The 18,645-nt window shown below is 39.2% G+C and overlaps 1 protein-coding gene across 7 annotated transcripts in view; it reads right to left on the reverse strand.

Annotated features, from left to right (window-relative positions):
• PCNX2 (pecanex 2) overlaps nucleotides 1-18,645 on the reverse strand; it is a 380,796-nt gene that overhangs the window by 32,878 nt on the left and 329,273 nt on the right. For all 7 annotated transcript variants that reach the window (XM_037821056.1, XM_037821068.1, XM_037821046.1 and 4 more), the window contains one exon: nucleotides 2,974-3,227. In XM_037821056.1, the coding sequence (XP_037676984.1) occupies nucleotides 2,974-3,227 (254 nt within the window). The remainder of the gene's footprint in view (nucleotides 1-2,973; nucleotides 3,228-18,645) is intronic.

Here is an 18,645-nt window from a genome sequence, read left to right on the forward strand (position 1 = left end):
CAAGTCATCACTCAGAGCTCTGAGGACACAAAGAGGCATCAGGTGTGGCTCCAGCGCTCAAGGTGCTGTCTTAACATGTGCAGTTTGGATGTATTATGTCCTCTAAAATGCCATGTTCTTTCATGCAATCTTGTGGGGGGCAATGTATTAGTGTTGATTAGGTTGGAATCTTTGGATTAGGCTGTTTCCATGGAGATGTGACCCACCCAACTGTGGGTAATGCTTGATTAGATTATTTCCATGGAGGTGTGGCCCTGACCATTCAGCATGGGTCTTGATTAGTTTACCTGAGCCCTATAAGAGCTCAAATGGAAGAAGCTCAGCGCTGCAGCTGAGAGAGACATTTTGGAGACAGCTGTTGAAAGCAACTTTTGCTAACACTTCTGAGATGCTAGCCCAGAGTTTGCTCCAGAGAAGCTAAGACAGGACAAGATGCCCCAAGAGCAACATTTTGAAGGATGCACAGGAGCTGAGAGAGGAGCTGGAACACAACCTGGGATGAGCAGATGGCAGCCATGTGTCTTCCCAGCTGACAGAGGTGTTCCAGCTGCCATTGGCCTTCCTTTGTTGAAGGCATACTCATGTTGATGCCTTAATTTGGACATTTTCGTGGCCTTCCGACTGTAAATTTGTAACCAAATAAACCCCCTTTATAAAAGCCAATCCATTACTAGTATTTTGCATAATGGCAGCATTAGCAAACCGGAACGTAATGTGAAGTAAAAATGTTCTCAGAGGAAGGGGAAATGAATACCAGCCACAGACCCCAAGGCAGTACAAGAGGAAGCACTGACACTGGAGCTTGGATTAAAGAAAAGACTTGAGTGTGAGCATGCGAAGGCAGGGAAGTGGGAAAGCACCATGTGTACAGGAAGTGGATGAGAAATGAGGTAATAGATAACGGAAAACGAAGTTGCAATCAACGAAGGAGGGCTTTGGATGACAGACCAACGGGTCTAGCATTATTCTTGAGGTAACAGGAGATGTCCAACTCCTGGGAATGTAAATCTGGCCTGTTTAGACACATGTGGTTTGCCCCGGCTGCCCTCTCTGGGTCACTTGCTTCCTGACCAGTCAGTCCCGGGATTCAGCCCTTTCTGTGACTACTCTGTCCTGCTGCCACCTAAGAACTAAAGGAGATACTCAAGGGACACTTGCTCTCCTTGATGAGGGAGGCAGAGAAGGCTAGCTGCCATTTAACATCTGTTTTCTCCTTCTGTGAAAAACAAATTCTCTCTGGGTTCATGGCTGCCCAGAATGCACTTTCCAGACCCCCTTGCTGCTAGTATTAGGACTAAGTTCTGGCCAATAGGATGAAGTGGAAGCGTCCCTTGGCAGCTTCCAGGAAGCATTTTAAGAGAAAGTTGGTGTATGCCCTTGGTCTTCATTTTCTTTGTCTTTCCTCCATCCTGTTGTCCGGAACTTAGCTCTTGGAACATGTTGATAGGGGATACACTTAAAATGGTGGAGCTGGGAGCTGGAAGGAACCTGGGTCCTGAGGGCCTCATGGAGCAGAACTGCCATCCCAGCCTTCGTTTACGTGACAGAGAAATAAACTTCAAACTGTGTGCTTCTGTTACTTTGTGACTCGCTGCCAAATCTAACGCTAATTGCTATACCAAGTTTTCCTAGAGTTGACTCTGTGTATGAAAAACTTCTTGAATCTCATTTACAATGGCCTAGGGATCAAACAGTGAGTTGAGAGTCCAGAGGTCACCATTCTCTGATTTGCTTCCCAAATCTTCCCCAATTTATGTCAGTTTGGGGGCAAATCACTTATACTTTTGTGTGATGTTCAGATGTAAAGTTTTGAATCCTTCTGGCACACAAGGAGGTGGTAAGCATGAACAGCTAACTCTGTTTTAAATATTCTACCTCAGAGAAGAGTTTCTGAAACATTTAATGTAGCAATCACATAGACTTAAGATAATTAATAGTTATTTAACTCTCTGACTTTCACAGTGTACTCTCTATTTCACGTAAACTTTAGCAGCTATTGTTGTAGACTTTTGGGAGCCTCATGGTAGCTTCTCCAAACTTCTAAATGTCCTGATTTTTTATCTGGTTGAAACTATTGAGACTTCAGGTACCCATGTTATCTCTTTATTTCTATAGTTTCTCATTTCTTCCTGGATCACCTGTCTCAGGTGGCAATGAGGTTTGGATCTCATACGGATGAGTTTCCTCTTTTTGAACTGCATTACAATGTAGACCCTTCTGTGGACCATCCAGGGCTTCTACCAGTGCAAAATCCACCCACAAAGACAGCCTTGGCCACAGACGCCCTCTATTGTTCCTTTCCCTTCAGAAAACACCTGAAGGTCATCACGCTGCATCCTTGGTCAAACCTCACATTGGTACTTCAAGATTCTTGCTCCAACCTGGCTCCTTTTTCTGATGTTGAATGCACAGTGTGGGGAATGCATGGGAACTGAGCAATGGGAAAAGAATGTGATCACTGTTCCCCCATGAGTGAGAGGAAAAGATTGTAAAAATGTCTGCTACACTTGGAAATGGTGATTTCCAATCCTGATTATAATGTATTTTGTTATATTTTTGAGTTTTTACCCTTAGCTTAAAAATAACTCTGGTTCTAAAGTTAATAATTGCAAATTATCTAAATTGACACTCATAAACACCGCGGCTTGGTAATAGATCTAGGATGTCAACATTTATCATCACCATTATGACAAGTAACTCATGCTATGTTCGAAGCAAACCAACAGACCTAAATAAGAAAATGGATTGTGTATTCATGCTTAGGCTTAGAATTTGACTCCAGGACATAAGCCACAGGCGAAACCAAAGCCCTCCAGGATTTTGAAAAAAAACAGTGGTTCCCAAACCTAGCTGTGCATCTAATTCATAAGCCGAGATGCTTCCAAATCTCTATTTTTACAAAGCTTTTCGGGAAACTTTTTAGACCAGCCCAGCATTACTATTCAGACGAGCGCTTGGGAACCAGAGCAATACCTTGATGTAGTATCGGATGAGGATCCTTCGGAGGTCAAAGACCTGCAGCATGGTGGCGGCGTTGTTGTCTAGGATGCTGTAGCCCTCCAGGATGTACTGCGTGCGTGTGATCTCCCAGGTGAGCCAGCGCAGGTTGAAGGCGGCATTGCAGGACAGCAGGTGGGGCAAGTGGCCCAGCTGGCAGCAGCAGCAGCCTCTGTCGTCCTCGTCGCCTTCCATGATGGCTTCCACCTCTCGCTGCTGGCAGTATGTTCCTGCCAGCGCACAAAAGGAAGTCTTATTATAACTTTTGATTAGAATGGATTTTCCCTTGCCTTCATGAGAGAGGGGAAGACACTTAAGAGAAGGGAGTCTGGGAATAGGAGATTTATTTAATGCATAGTTCCAAAAGTGACCCACAGATTATTTGATCTTAACTCTTTCATTCATCCACATTCTCTCTGATTCTCATCTGTTCCCCCATTTTTTTTTTGCACTGGAGGAGAAATACTGTCATGGAGGTCAGGGAAAGGCAAGGTTGACATGCAGGATGAAACTTGCAGATCATGGCTAAGCAAATGGGAGAAATAAAGAAAGATGGCATGTGGGTGGTATCTGAGAGCCAGCAGGTGTGTGTTGAAGCAATACCAGGAGGGGTGCCCTGGGGGAGGCTCCTTTAATACAGTGCAAGGGAACACCACCTAACTTCACACCACTGAGACCAGGGCATTGGGTGAACTGAAAATACCTCCAAAGGAGTTAATTCCAGAAAGATGATAAGATGCTGGCTGTCAGCAACCTTTGAAAACAGGGTACACTTCAACATTTTTCTCAATGATTTGATTATATATATATATTATATATATACTATGCTAATTACATGAGGCACTGGTACTAGTTAATACCACCTTGAATGCAAGAGTTGTGATATGACATAATCTTAGAAGGCTGGGATAATGGACTGAATCTAATATAAATGAACATTAATAGGAATAAATGGGCCATATATGTTCTCATAGAATATTCTTCTTCTCTTCCTCCTTATTTATCTTTTTCTTCCTCCTTTTTCTTCTCTCTTTTTTTCTCTCTCTTACAACCCTTTAACAATGTAAAAGCCATTCTTAGCTCATAGGCCATAGTTTGCCAACTCCTGGATTAGACCGTTGATTTTAGACCTTTCTTCTTTGCTAATATAAACATTTAGAGCTGTAAATTTTTCTGTAAGCATTGCTTCAGTTGCAGCCCACAATTTTTTATATGTTGTGCTTTTATTTCCATTCAGGTCAATTATTTTGTAATTCATCTAGTTAATTCTTCTTTGAGTCATGTTATTTGCAAGTGTGTTTCTTATTTTCCAACTATTTTAGAATCTTCCTAATATCAATTTTGGTTGGTTTCAGATTTAATTCCAGTGTTGTCTGAGAACAAACACTGCATTATTTCAGTCTGTTGAATTATTAAGACTTTTTATGAGTTAGCATATGGTCTATTTTGGTGAATGTTCCTTGTGCTCTTGAAAAGAATTTTTTCCTGCTTTTGCTAGGTAAAGTATTTTATAAATGCCAGTTAATTTAAAATGGTTGATGGTGTTTTTCAAATATTCTATATACTTAGTGGTATTTTTGTGTACTTTTTCTATCAGTTACTGTGACTGCAGTGTTGGCGTCTACAAATATAATTGTAAATTTGTCTGTTTTTCTTTTAATTCTGTTAGGTTTGCTTCTTGTAGCTTTGTTATGTGCATGCACATTTAGGACTGTTATGTCTTCTTGATGAATTGACTTCAATAATTATGAAATATCCTTTATATCAGTAATACTCTTTATATTGAAGTCTGATAGTAATACATTGAATCCAGCTTTCTTATAACCGGTGGTTGTAAGGAGTATAATTTTCTACCCTTTACTTTTACTTATTTTACTTTTAACCTATCTACAACTTTATATTTAATATACGTGTTTTGTGTATAGCAAATAATGAAGACTTGCTTAATATACGTGTTTTGTGTATAGCAGATAATGAAGACTTGCTTTTTTATCCATTCTGATAATCTTCACCTGCTAACTCCAGTGATTTGTCCATTTACATTTAATGTGATTATTTATATGATTGGGTATAAATCTACCATCTTGCTATTTGTTCTCTAGTTGCTCATGTTTTTGTTCCCTTTTTTTCATTCTTTCCAGTCTTCTTATGGATTTAGTAACTTTTAGCATTTTATTTTATATCCTCTATCAGTTTTTTTTAGCTAAATGTTTTTGATTTGCAATTTTTCTAGGGATTACACTGTACATTCTTACCTTAATATAATCTACCAAGGATTAATTTCATATCACTTCCCCTATAATGAAAGACCTTTAAAATGGTATATTTACATTTACTCCCTCATGTTATTTGAGTTATTGTTGTCACATATTTTGCTTAAACATATATTTTAAACCCCACAAAACACTGTTAGAATTTTTGCTTTAAAGCCGATTTCCTTTAAAGAAAATTTTAAAACAAAAATGTCTCTTTGTGCATAGATTTACCATTTCTCACAATCTTCATTCTTCTGTGCAGAATCAGGTTTTCAACTGGTATCATTTTCCTTCAGCCTGAAGAACTTCTTTTAATATTTCTCATCATGCATGTCAGCTAGTGATAAATCATCTAAAATTTTGTTTATCTGAAAACATCTTAATTTTGCCTTCATTTAATTTTTTAAAATTTTACACCATTTTTTCCCTACAAACTAATTTTATTTGCCTTAAATTTTGAAGGACATGTACCCTCAGTGTAGAATTCTAGGTTGACAGGTCTTTTTTTTTTCCTTTGGTACTTTAAATATCATTCCATTCTCTTCTGAGTTACATCATTTCTTATAAGAAGTCAGAGATAATTCACGTTTCCCTCTACATAATATGCATTTTGTTTGTTTGTTTTTTACTCTCTGGATGCTTTAAGATTTGTCTTTATCTTTAATTTTCAGCAATCTGATTAACATATCAAATTATATTATGCTTGGGTTTGGTTTTTTGGGTTTTTTTTCTTTGATTGTTTTTTGTCTTGGCTTTTATAAAGGGGATTTATTAGGTTACAAATTTACAGTTCGAAGGCCATAAAAGTGACCAAACCCAAGTTCTGGTTTCAAAATGGCTTTCTCCAGAATGTCTCTTGGCTTCTTGTCTCTCTCAACTTCTGTCTCTCAGCTCCTGTGCATCTAAGCATCTGGGGGTTCTCTCTTGGCTTCTCAGGGACAAACCCTGGGCTTCATCTCTTAGCTTAGCATCTCCAAACATCTTTTTGCCTGCATCTCCAAGTGTCTCCAAGCATCAGTCATAGGTTTGGTTTTATCTGTGTTTATCCTACTTGGGATATGTTGAGCTCCTGAGATCTATGAATTGGTATTTTTCATTAAATTTAAAATTATTTTTGGCTAATATTTCTTCAATTTTTTCTGGCCCAACTTCTCATTTCTCCATTTGGGACTCCAGTTATGCATATGCTAGATTGCCTGATATTTTCCCAGAGGTCACTGAATCTATTTTCTTTAGCCTTTTTATTCTTTGCTTCAGTTTGGATCATTTCTACTGCCTTGGCTTCAAGTTCACTGATCTTTTCTTCTGTTAAGCACACTCAATGAATTTTTCATTTTGGACATAATTTTTTTTTTCAGTTCTAGAATTTCAACTTTTTGGTATAATTTTCCTTTCTCCACTGAGATTCTCCATCAGTTCATTCATTCTGATTATTTTCCCTTTACATTCCTAAACATGTTACTCTCTGAAAGTTCTTTTCAGCTAATTGCTACATCTTTGAGTCTACTTCTGTTTTTTGGCTTTTTCTTTGGTGGGTCTTTGAATATCTAAAAACTTTTATTATATGCTGGATCTTACTGATGCTATAGTATTGACAATCGGATTTTTTGGCTTCCTTTAAGTAGACTTATGCTCTCTCAGGCAGTTTATTTATTTGCATACCAGCTTGTCAGCTTGATCTTATCAAAGCTTGTCTTTAATCTTTGACAGGGAAACTCTAGAATAACCCTTACTCTAGGATGATAATATCCCTTCCTCTAAAGCTTTGTCTCTCTGGGGTCTTGACTAGATTCCTGGGCTATCAGTGAGGTCTCTCCAGTGGCTGATGGAACTTCCAAATCCCTCAACATCTGTGCAGCATCCAGAATCTCTATTTAATTCACATCTCTCCAGTTATGGTCCTCTGTCAGGCCTTGCCTACACAAGAGCAGGTTAATAGTCATTCAGTCACTAGAATACACATACAGCTTTCTGCAGTTCTTCTCTGTGCAACTCACTCCTCTCTGGTACCTTGACCCACAAAATCAGCTATGTTAGCAGCTCAGAATTCTGATTCTGCCTCCTTAGCTCAGCAAGACAACTGTTCTATTTGGGATCCACCTCCCTGTACTGCAGACAAGAAAAATGCTTCTAGGCAGAAAGTGGAGCAGTCATGGATCCCCTCTTGAATGATTCTTTTCTTTCAATGATCAGAACCTTGCACTGCCTTGTCCAATATCTGAAAACAGTTGTTCCATATATTGTTTTCAGTTTTGTTTTATTGTTTATGGAAGGAAGGTATGCTGGTTTGTATATATTATGTCCCCCAGAAAAAGCCATATTCTTTAATGCAATCTTGTGGGGGCAGATGTATTACTGTTGATTAGGTTGGAACCTTCTGATTGTTTCCATGGAGATGTGACCCACCCATTCAGGGTGGGTCTTCATTAGTTCACTGGAGTCCTATAAAAAGAGCTCACAAACAGAGGGACCTCAGAGTAACTAAGAGTGACATTTTGAAGAGGAGCTACAGCAAACAGAGGACAAAACACCCCAAGAGCAACATTTTGGAGATTGCTATTTTGAAACGCAACCTGGGAGTAAGCGGATGCCAGCCATGTGCCTTCCCAGCTAACAGAGGTTTTCCAGACGCCAATGGCCATCCTTCAGTGAAGGTACCCTATTGTTGATGCCTTACCTTGGACACTTTATGGCCTTAAGACTATAACTTTGTAACCAAATAAACCCCCTTTATAAAAGTCAATCCATTTCTGGTGTTTTGCATAATGGCAGCATTAGCAAACTGAAACAGAAGGATATTACAGGACGGATTACTCAGTTATTGCCAAAAGAATATGTCTCTGAATTCTTCTACATGTCTTTTGAGACTTAATTCAAAATGAAATCTTTCACTACACCCCCTTCCATTCCTGGTCGCATTTTCTGGGATCCCATATCATTATTTGTGGTGTCTGGTATTTAGTAGGCATTAAATAAGTGGTTGGTGGAGTGACTGAATGAATGACTGAATTAACAAATTAAAGAATTCTTAATCAGCTCACTGCACTGGCAGCAGATACCCTACTGAGAAAACCCATACCAGATGCAATGCACTCTATTGCACGATATATGGAGGAGGAAAAACAAAGGCAATGTTTAGATTGAGCCTCTCTATAGATCCATAAGGGAGATGGTCATGATAGACCAGAGAGGGAAAAATACAGTCTTCAAATAATAATGAACATATAGAGCCAAAAGGATAACAGTCTACAGAATAGGAGTCAAGATCATGAAGGAGGAAAGTGAGCAGGTTGTGTAACATAAAGTGATACAACAAAGGGCTCATCTCACAGATTATGATTCCATTTAACTTTCTCTAAGACCTCACTACTTTGGGTCTTAGCTGAAAGCAAACTTTTTAAACATCTCGAGGGTCTCTCACTTCATTCTATAATTACAAAACTTTTCTTCCCTCTGGTGAGATGTATAGAAATACATAGCTGACCTGTAAACCTCATGTTCTGGGACAGCCACAGTGAATACTGATCTGCCTGCTGTACTCTAGGACTACAGGTGCTAGGCTCCAGTGGTGGGGGACCATCTCACCCCACGGGAACAGCTCACTAACAGTTCTGGTTTGCTGTAACTTCATAATATATTTTAGGAAGAAACTCTCTTACAATGGAAGAAGTGAGAGGATTGTCAGAAATATGCTACCTGCGGGAGAAGCATAAAGGATTTTCACCTCAAAGAGATTAATGGGTTAAATGGCATGTTTCAAAGATCTTGAGTTTCTTTCCAATTTTTCCCTCTTTCATTCTTCCTTCCAGCTACAACATTTATCATGGTGGACTGAAAGTTAAGACTTTTTGGTTTTTTTCTCACATCAACCTCACTGGAAGGCATGTGTGTGTATATTCATGCTTGCAGGTGTGTGGCTATGTGTGAGGATGGAGAGTATGGATTTCTAACACTCATGTGAAATGAGTAGCTAATGCAAAGACTGGGAGGAGAATGAGTAGATTTGTGCATTAATGAAAGGACAATTGAGGAAATGGTTTGCCCCAAAGGATGCTTAGGCTTGACAGAGACATCCTAACTGCCAATGGTTTGAACACACAGCTTGTGTGGGTCTCAGGTGACCATCAATTAGGAACAAAAGAGTCAGACTTCAGGATCACATTGTAAAAGAATATGAAAAAAATGGAACCCAATCATCTTCTGAAAATGCATAATTTTTCTGTTCAAATGCAAATCTAGGTCCGAATTCTTCTCAGTGGGACTCATACGGTTTAGGGCATATTGAAAGGGAACACTGGGGGTCAGTCAGCTGTGCACAGTGACCATTCGTGCCACTCTCAGAGAGGAATGCTCAGCTGGAAAGGCTGACTGGCATTTCCATTGAAACAACTCTTGGCACCTTTTAGGTGGTTGTGTTCTTGTGACTGAAGTCAGTGGGACATAGAAGATAGTCGATAAATGTTTTTTTATTTTTTAATTAATTATTGAGAGAATCTTTGAGCCCTTTAGTTCTGATAGATGAGGATGCCTACTAAAGCTATGAGAGTCTAGCATTTGAACCGAATGTGTGTCTAGTAGATCCCAGGTGCCTTGTCATATTTCGTATATCTACAGACTTCCTGTGTGTGATCGAAATGTGGAGCAGCCACTACAGTCCTCTGCTGACCACCTGACCCTTTTCTCTTCCCTTTTCTTTTGTTTCTAAAGGAGCAAGCAGTGTTCTCCTATAAGCACTGCTTGCCATACCTACCAGAACCAGGTAAGTTATTTATTCCCACCTAATTCCAAAAAAGAGTGAAGTCCATGTAATACGATCAAATGAGATTGATCAAATGAGAAAATTTAATCAAATAAGATCAAATGAGAAATGAAACAAGAAATTTAAGTGAAAATGGGGGTAAGAAATACATGATAGAGCCAGAAGTCAAGTCAAGGTTCCTACCTGCATTCTCTGATATCCTGTACATTTACTAAAGGTGAACCACAGATTTAGCTCTGGGCTTTAGAGCAGCCAGTGCAGAAAGAAAAGTCAAATAGTTTTGTGCAAAAACAAAATAATTACTTGGAAGGATCACAGTTATTTCTGGCAAAGATGCCAGACAGATGATATCCTCAGTGTCCTCAGAAGAACGTTGTGCAATATAGTGAACAACATCCTTAATATACTGCACAGTAAGCACTACAAGCTTCCCCAAGCTGTCTTAATATTTCACAATGTAGGATGACAAAACACGGCCAAAGAGCAATAAAGTAAAAGTATTTCTATAGGTGGCCAACACAAGTCAGCCTTGGTGTTATGGGTTGATTTGCATCCTCAGAAAGCTGTGTTGAAGTTCTAATCCCTAGTACCTAAGAATGTGAACTTATTTGGAAATAGGCTTATTACAGATAGAATTAGGCAAGTTAAAATGGGTCATACAGGAGTTGGGTGGGTCCTTAACCCAATATGATTGGTGTCCCTTGTAAGAAGAGGAAATGCAGACATGGAGAGACAGAGAGGAATAAGATGGCCAAGTGAAGGAAGCAGAAACTGAGTTATGACACAGCCCAAAGAATGCCATGGATTGCCAGCAAGTCGCCGCTAGAACAACACAGAATTCAGAGGGAGCCTGGCCCTGCCATCACCTTGATTTCAGACTTCTGGGCTCCATAACTGTGAGGCAGTATGTTTCTGTTGTTTTAAGTCCCTCAGTCTGTGGTACTTTGTTACAGCAGCCCTAGGTGGCCAGGACACTTAGTCGCGTGGTTCTCCAGAGGTCTGGTATAATCCACGGATAGAGTTTAGAGACTTTTGAGGAATGGAAGATCTTTATACCTTCCAGGAAATCCTTGATATATATACTTTTCCTCCATCTAGTTTTGATGATTATTGTGTATTGAGTGGTAATGAATTTTAATTTATTCTCCCTGTCAGGCATGGGAGTGTAGACACATCTGCTTTAATGGGCAGCCAAGCTGGAGGTAGTACTGACGTTCTCTTGGGAAAGCTGGGAAGTCAAAGGAGAACAGTTGCCTGAACAGAAGGTCATTAATGCCACTAGAACCAACCAGTCATTGTGACAACCCCAAATCAACCAAAAGTCTCTCCTCCCATCCCTTCCAATTGGGGAAGGCAGCTTCTTGGCTCGGAAGTCTGGGCCAAAAGACAGGATCTCTGAGGGGAGTAGTAAGACTCGAGGCAGGACAGCTGTTTAGTCGTATCATGTGAGAAAGTGATTCCCTAAAGAGGCATTTGAACTTAATTCTGCAGGTAACAGGCAGGCAACAGGGATCTTTAAGTCCCAAGGAGATATGAGGAAAGCTGCATTTAGGAAAGAGTCCATCTCCAGCACAGAGGACTGAGTAGAAAGAGACCAGTGATGGGGAATTTGGCCACCCACAGTCCCACTTCAGATAAAAAGTAACGGGGACTGGAACAAAGGTGTAGATGGTTTACCACAAGGTAAGAGGAAATGATGGGGATGCTGGGGCCTTTATAAGACAGGGACTTCAAAGGAATACTTTAAAAGTGGTCTCCTGCAGTAGAAAGGCTGCATTAAAGGAAAACACCAGCTTACTTCACAACCTTCCAGCAAGAACGTGCACATTAAGCCTAAAGGCACAACATTTTAAAGATCAAATCTTTTGACCCTGCAATTTTCCTCCTTATCTGATGTGGGTACTTTGAGAAACAACTCTCAGTTATCCCAGAGAATCTGACTACCTGGATTCCACAGAAAATCCAAAATATCACCAACATTATTATCCTTAGTGTTATCTATCATTATTGCTTTAAAATAACTTTCACAGACATAAGACAGAGCAATAAAATCACAGAAGAGAGGAAGGTTGAATTACCTTTAAAATATAATCAGCCCTGACTGATGGAGTTGGCTGTTTAGGCAGAGATACAGCTTTGCCAGTATTTTTAAACTACTTTGGTATGTATATCTTAGATTATTATATAAAACATATGTTCTTCTGAGGTCACAGTCAGGATACTTTGAGATGCAAATCAAAATTACAGTGAGATACTACTTCACACCCACTAAGAAGGCTATTATTTAAAAAATGGAAAATAACAAGTGTTGGTGAGAATATGGAGAAATTGGAATCCTCATACAATGTTGGTGTGGATATAAACTAGTGCAGCTGCTGTGAAACAATTTTAGTGCTTCCTCAAAAAGTTAAACAGAATTACCACATAACCCAGCAATTCTACTTCTAGGTATATGTGCCAAAGAATTGAAAGCCAGATACAAAAGAACAACTATTGTATGATTCCACCTGCCTGAAATATCAAGAATAAGAAAATTCTTAGAGATAAGAAGTAGATCAGAGGTTACCAGGGGCTAGGGGTGGGAGGTGGTGGGAAGAGGAATGGGGCATTATTATTTAATGAGATCAGAGTTTCTGTATGGAGTGATGTAAAGGTTTTGATAATGGATGGTGGTGTGGCAGCACTGCATTGTGAATGTAATTTGTGTCATTGAATGGTGCACCTAAAATGTTTAAAATGGCAAATTTAATGTTTATAAACACATTACCATAATAAAAATAATTAAATAAAAAGATGCTTTGAGAAACACTGGCTCAGACAACTCCTGATTTGCACAGGGGCCCACAAAAGGAGAATTCGTAAGGCGTGGTCACTGCTGAGTTCAGACCAGTTCAGATCTTCAATGTTTGAACCTCAGGTAGCCCAGAGCCCACATTACATGCAGGGAACATCAGAGAGGAGATGCGGGCTCAGTCCTGTGAGTTCCTGTTGGAGATGTAATGATGGAAATGCAAACAGGAGAGGGGCAGACACAAAATTTTTCTTAGGACTAGAAATTTAAACTAATATTGCCTCTTGCCAGGTACTTACATTAAGGGCTACTTTGTGACCGAGTAAATCAGAGAAGACTTTTTAAAAGTTTTTGAATGATTGCCATTTTCAAGAAGGACACAGGAGGGACTGTTTTACCCAAACTTCTGCAGCTTCTGTGTCATGGACATGACTTTCTCAGTCCCTTCTACAACCTGTACTAGTTCTCTGAGACAGAATCCTAGAACACGAGTTTAAAAGAACATTGAGGTCATATACCTCCAGCTATCTAGCCTGAGAGGAGACCCTTACAATCATTAGACCTCACCAGATTTAATTTCTGGGCAGAAATATAATGTGAAATTGATGTAGAAATTTCAATGTAATAAAGAATTAATTTTTCTACCCATTTAATTCTAAGATAGCTTATTTTAAAAAAATTATTCTATTTTTAAAAACTAGAATTCGTAATGAATGAGCCTTTAAAGGATGGTGAAAAGGATTTTATTTACTCACCAAAGTAAATCAAACAACAATCCTCCCATAGGCTTGTAGGTTAATACTGATTCTGTAGAACTGAGCTTTCCCTGCCATAGACTCTGACTTCTCTGAAACCATTAGGGGCAGACAGAGAAGGGCCATGGCTCTCCACTTGGAACCTGTCTGCCATTACAGCTTTCCCACTGTAGGAAGAGCAACTACTGTTATCATTATCACCACCAGACTGTCCCATTACATTTTTTATTTCCTAATTGAGAAACATCCTTCGATAATCACCCTTTACATTAACCCAAATTTAAAGATGGGAAAATAGAGTGCCAAGAGTATAGTGACATGACTAAGGTCTCAGAACTCAAATAAGGAATAAGATTGGCCTGTTTAGCCACAAATGAATTTAATTTTTAAATATTTTAATGGGTGATTTCTTTCCTGGTTCCAATTTTCAGTCTTTCTGCAGCATTGGGTTTGTGTGTCTTTTAGATCATCATACTGAGAGTTTAGGAGAAGTGCACTGGCTTAGAATGTGGTAGAGAAAGAAGAGGTAACAGAATAATTTATGGTGTGTTTGATTTTATGAGTGTAGCTGAGATTTTTTATTATAACAATTTTGTATTCCAAGGAGCCTCAATATGCATTAAGATCAGTCCAATAGGAATAAAATTTTTTTATGCCTTGTTTGGCAAGCTAGATTTTAAATGTGGTATACTATCTTTAAATTAAACAGCATTGTTTTTCTCAATTTTTATTTGGAAAAAAAAGGCATCACATTGTGTGATACTTGTCAACATAAAAAGTGATTTCTGAGATAGTATCTCATTTAACTCACAACCAATCTTGCTGTGCAGCTATAATTTCCCCTTTTATAAATAAGGATGCTGAGCTTAAAAGTGACTTGTCCAGTGAAGGGTGGGGTCTTTTGAATTCAAAATCAGTTTGTTTTACTTTACCACACATTACCTAATGAGACTTGATAAATTACAAGCAATGTTTCCTGAATTTACTTTTTTCAACTAGCCCCTAGGAGAAAATGAAATGAACCAAATTATTTATTACACATTGAACAGGCTTGAAGTGTACGTACAAATAATGTTTAATATATAATAATTATCCCTGTGAATCTTATGATTTCTCCCCACCCCTACCCATTTAACAGATGAGAAAACCAATGCCCTCAACTTTACTCACAAGAGTTGGGTACTTTCTAATTCAATACAAAACTCAAAGTTGTATTATCTTCCTCTTTCCCCACTAACTTCTTTTTGAGTGTTGAATGTGAAAATGTGCAGAATCTGTCATGGTTCAACAGGAAAGCCCTCTCCCTTCCCAGACTTGCTATCTAGATAAGCATAGTTTTGTGTCTCCCACTAACATGTCACCTAATTGGAAATGAAGAAAAATATGTGTTTAGGAATGCTGAATGGAGACCTATTATTTTATGGGTAAAGTTTGGAGCCAAGGGATTTAACAGATTACTCAAACTACATAGACATAAAAACTAGGGACTCTCTAATGATCCAAATGTTGCTATAGAGGAGAGATTTAGCTGGATCCAAGATTAGTAGGAGATCTATGGCCCTACATGGATTAGACAGTTAGGATAAAGGTTTGGTTTGGATTAGCTTCAGATAAGATTAGGTTACCCAGATATTTTTTAAATGTCCCCATAGGCCAGTGATTATGGTGTGTTAGCCAAACTATGAGATGGCTGATAACATTTCACACAGGCAGAAACATAAATCCTATTTTTTGATATTTGCCAGACCCTGTGGTAATGTGTTGCTATATTCCAATAATTGTGCCTTGGCTTTCCATATTTATTCTGCAAGAGCCATCCATGTTTCATGGTTGTTAAAGCAGTTAGTAATTCAAGAAGTTCAGCTGCTAAAAGTGTTCTACAAAGGTGATGTTATGTAAACCTTTGGAGCAAATCCTGGTAAAACTAGCCTTTATTTTTGAATTTCAACAACCAAATAGATGTTTTAGAAGGTTACTCATTCTTTTCTTTAATATTCTCTCCTTCCTTCCTTCCTTCCCCCAGATGCGCCTCTGACCGTCCATCCCTCCATCTGCCCTTCATGCTCCCTTCCTTCCTCCCCTCTCTCCCTTCTGAGGCCGTGGGTCTATTGGAAAGGGCATGGACTCTGCAGTCAGCCACTTCTGGGTGTTCACCCTCCTCCACCACTAGTGATTGTGACGCCCCGCGCAAGTTACTTAAACGCATTCAGTTTTTTCACATCTAAAAGTGCAATAATAACAGCTACTTACTTAAGAGAGTTGTTATAAGGAATATTTTGGTATTAAATGTAAAGTGCTTAGTATGGTACATAGCATGTAATTGGTACTTAGGAAACTTTAGAATGTCCTCTACATTCTCATCCAACAATTATTTATTGGTCTTCCACACCATGAGCCAGTCAATGCACTGGGGATAAACACATGAATAAGGTAATGAGTCCCAGCCTTTTATGATCTAGCCTAGTTTAATTGATCTTTCATATCCTGCAGGAATAAAGAACTGAATACAAGCTTTGCAAGGAAATGGAAAACAAACCGGCTTTGGTTTTCAAGTTATCATTTATTATTTATTATTTTATCTGGAAACTTCTGCTGAATGTTTGCCATGTGGCCACATACGAAACTATGGAAAAGTTCCTGACCTCAGGGATTCAAGACCTATACACACAAACACCTAAAAACAAACATAATTTTCATCACAATTGTGTTTTAAATAGAAGAACAAAATAATCTATGTAGATGATGGTTTCTTGTTTGAATGATTATATGAGCAAAAACTGGAAATATTTGGCCATATGTGATTGTAGAAAACATGTGTAAATGCAATATCACTCATCTCAAGGAAATATTGAGAAATTAATAAATTAACAGAGAAAAATGTAGTTACATATATCATTAAAAAGGCAAATGACATAATACCATACACTTCTGATATCCTTTTTCCTTGAGGTTTCCAAGTACCCACTTTATTAGATGACTCTTTAATATTTCCTAAGACTTCTCCTAAGAAAATTTCTGGAAAACAGCAGATCATGCTGTGATAAAAATGCAGCAGGGGAGAATGAAATCTGCATGCATACTTACACGCATAGCTAAACTTCTTTTTGACAGACTCAAAAATTCCATGCATGTGACTCAGCCTTACATTATAGGATCTGCACCAACATCATCACAGGAGAGAATGTAACTCTACTGCAGTTCAAGTCATTTGCAGCAGGAAGCCAAGATCTTTTTGTAATCTAATTTCCACACTGCTTTATATTTTCTGAACCTACCTTTACTTCCGCCCCCCTACTTTGCCTCCCTCCCTCCCCACATCACTCTTGAAATCCTTTCACTGTGTCCTTTGGAACTCATGATCTATTCCCCAGCTTCTTCTCCAAATGTTCTCCTCTTCTCCTTGGTACTCAGTGACAACCTGGCTCTCCCCAAGGACACTGCTCCCGGCAGCCCTCTCCAGGGGCTGATTATTTTCACGTACTCCCTCACTGCTTCTGGAAATGGGGAAGATGCCTTTCTTGCTTCTCATTGATGCTTTCAGGGCCATCCTCTCACTATTCTCCTACCATCCCATCTTGTTGCAATCTTCTACTGCCCCTCTAGTCACTCACACTCATTGCATGAAGGTTTGGACTCTGGCTCACTCTTGCTCTCTCCAAATTCCTCATGATGACAGGATTGGGAACTTCAGTATCTCTATAGATGTTCCTTCCAATACCCTGGACCCCGAGCTCCTCCCCTCTGATGAGATCAACTTCTGCTCAACCTCAGCCACTCATTCTCCTGGTCATAACCCTAGACCTTGATTACCAAAATCCACATCCCCTCGATAAATATCCATCTCAAACATTCTACTCTAAGCAACCACCTCTTATCCTTCCAGCTCATTTTCTCCAATATTTCAGCTTCAAAAATCCTTGTATTCATCCAGATCCACACTTCACTGTCTTACTGACAGGTACTGTTTCTCACCTCTTTCATACCCTCACTTCTCTCCTTACTCAGCTTAAATTCCATCGTCAATGCATATATTCTCAGTTCCCTGTTCTTATCTTACTTCAGGATACTCACTTGGCAAAACTACAATCCCAGTTAACTCCAACTCTGCCCATTCCAAGACTGCACCCATGAAGTGGAAGATGGCTTAGAAAAAAAACATGCAGTAACCTTAACCGATCTCACTTTAAAATCATGATCACTAACTTCAAGTGAGCTCTTCATACTGTCCAACATTCATACTATATTTACTCACTCCATTTGTTTTCCCATTCTCACACTTTCTCTCCAACACCCACTCCCAACCTACATCTGTGCCATATGCTCTACCTTCTTTCCTGCTACCGTGGATGAACCACCATGGACTCTATCCTCTCAGCTTCATCCCAGGCCTTCCAATTCTTTCACTTACCTTTACAGCAAGCCCTCCTCATCCCTTTGCCTGAAATTCTTCCACTCTATTTCTTCACTATGGTTGTCCTTCTGAATCTCAATCCTATTATCTGCTGTTGGATTAATGCTTGGGTGTGTTGGACTTCCCTGTACTGGCACTGTATCAGCATGAATTCAGCAGCTGCTCAACCTCTTCTTTGACATCAGCCATGGTCCCAGGCACTGGGCTATCCACCAATGGCGGGAAGGAATCCACCAGGAAGAATTTCATCTTTCCCCCAAGAACATCATATGGTGGAAGCATTTTCTATCTTTTGAACTGATGTGCTGTCAGAAATGGAAAGGAACTTAGAAATCACATAGAGGCTCTGATGAAGAAACTGAGGCTCCGATAGTTTAAGTCACTTGTGATGCTCTATTAAATATATGCTGTAAAGTGGAAGTTTTTTCAAACTGGGAAAAAGAATATAGAGCTTTTAAAAGGCTGTGCAAGGCCCTGTCCCAAACAAGATGGCAGAGTGAGATACTTCAGAGCTCTATCCCCCTACAGAAGCTTTGCACAACCAGCAAAAACTGGCAGAAACATCTTTCCCAAAGGTCCAGAAAACAGTTAAAAGATTGCAGTTTAAAGATTTAAAAAAAAGCTACTTAAAAGTGGTAGGATTTCTTGTCTCCTTGGCTGGAAACTACCCCATTTCC

Source organism: Choloepus didactylus, chromosome 2 (assembly GCF_015220235.1).
Source record: "Choloepus didactylus isolate mChoDid1 chromosome 2, mChoDid1.pri, whole genome shotgun sequence".
Taxonomy (NCBI): domain Eukaryota; kingdom Metazoa; phylum Chordata; class Mammalia; order Pilosa; family Megalonychidae; genus Choloepus; species Choloepus didactylus.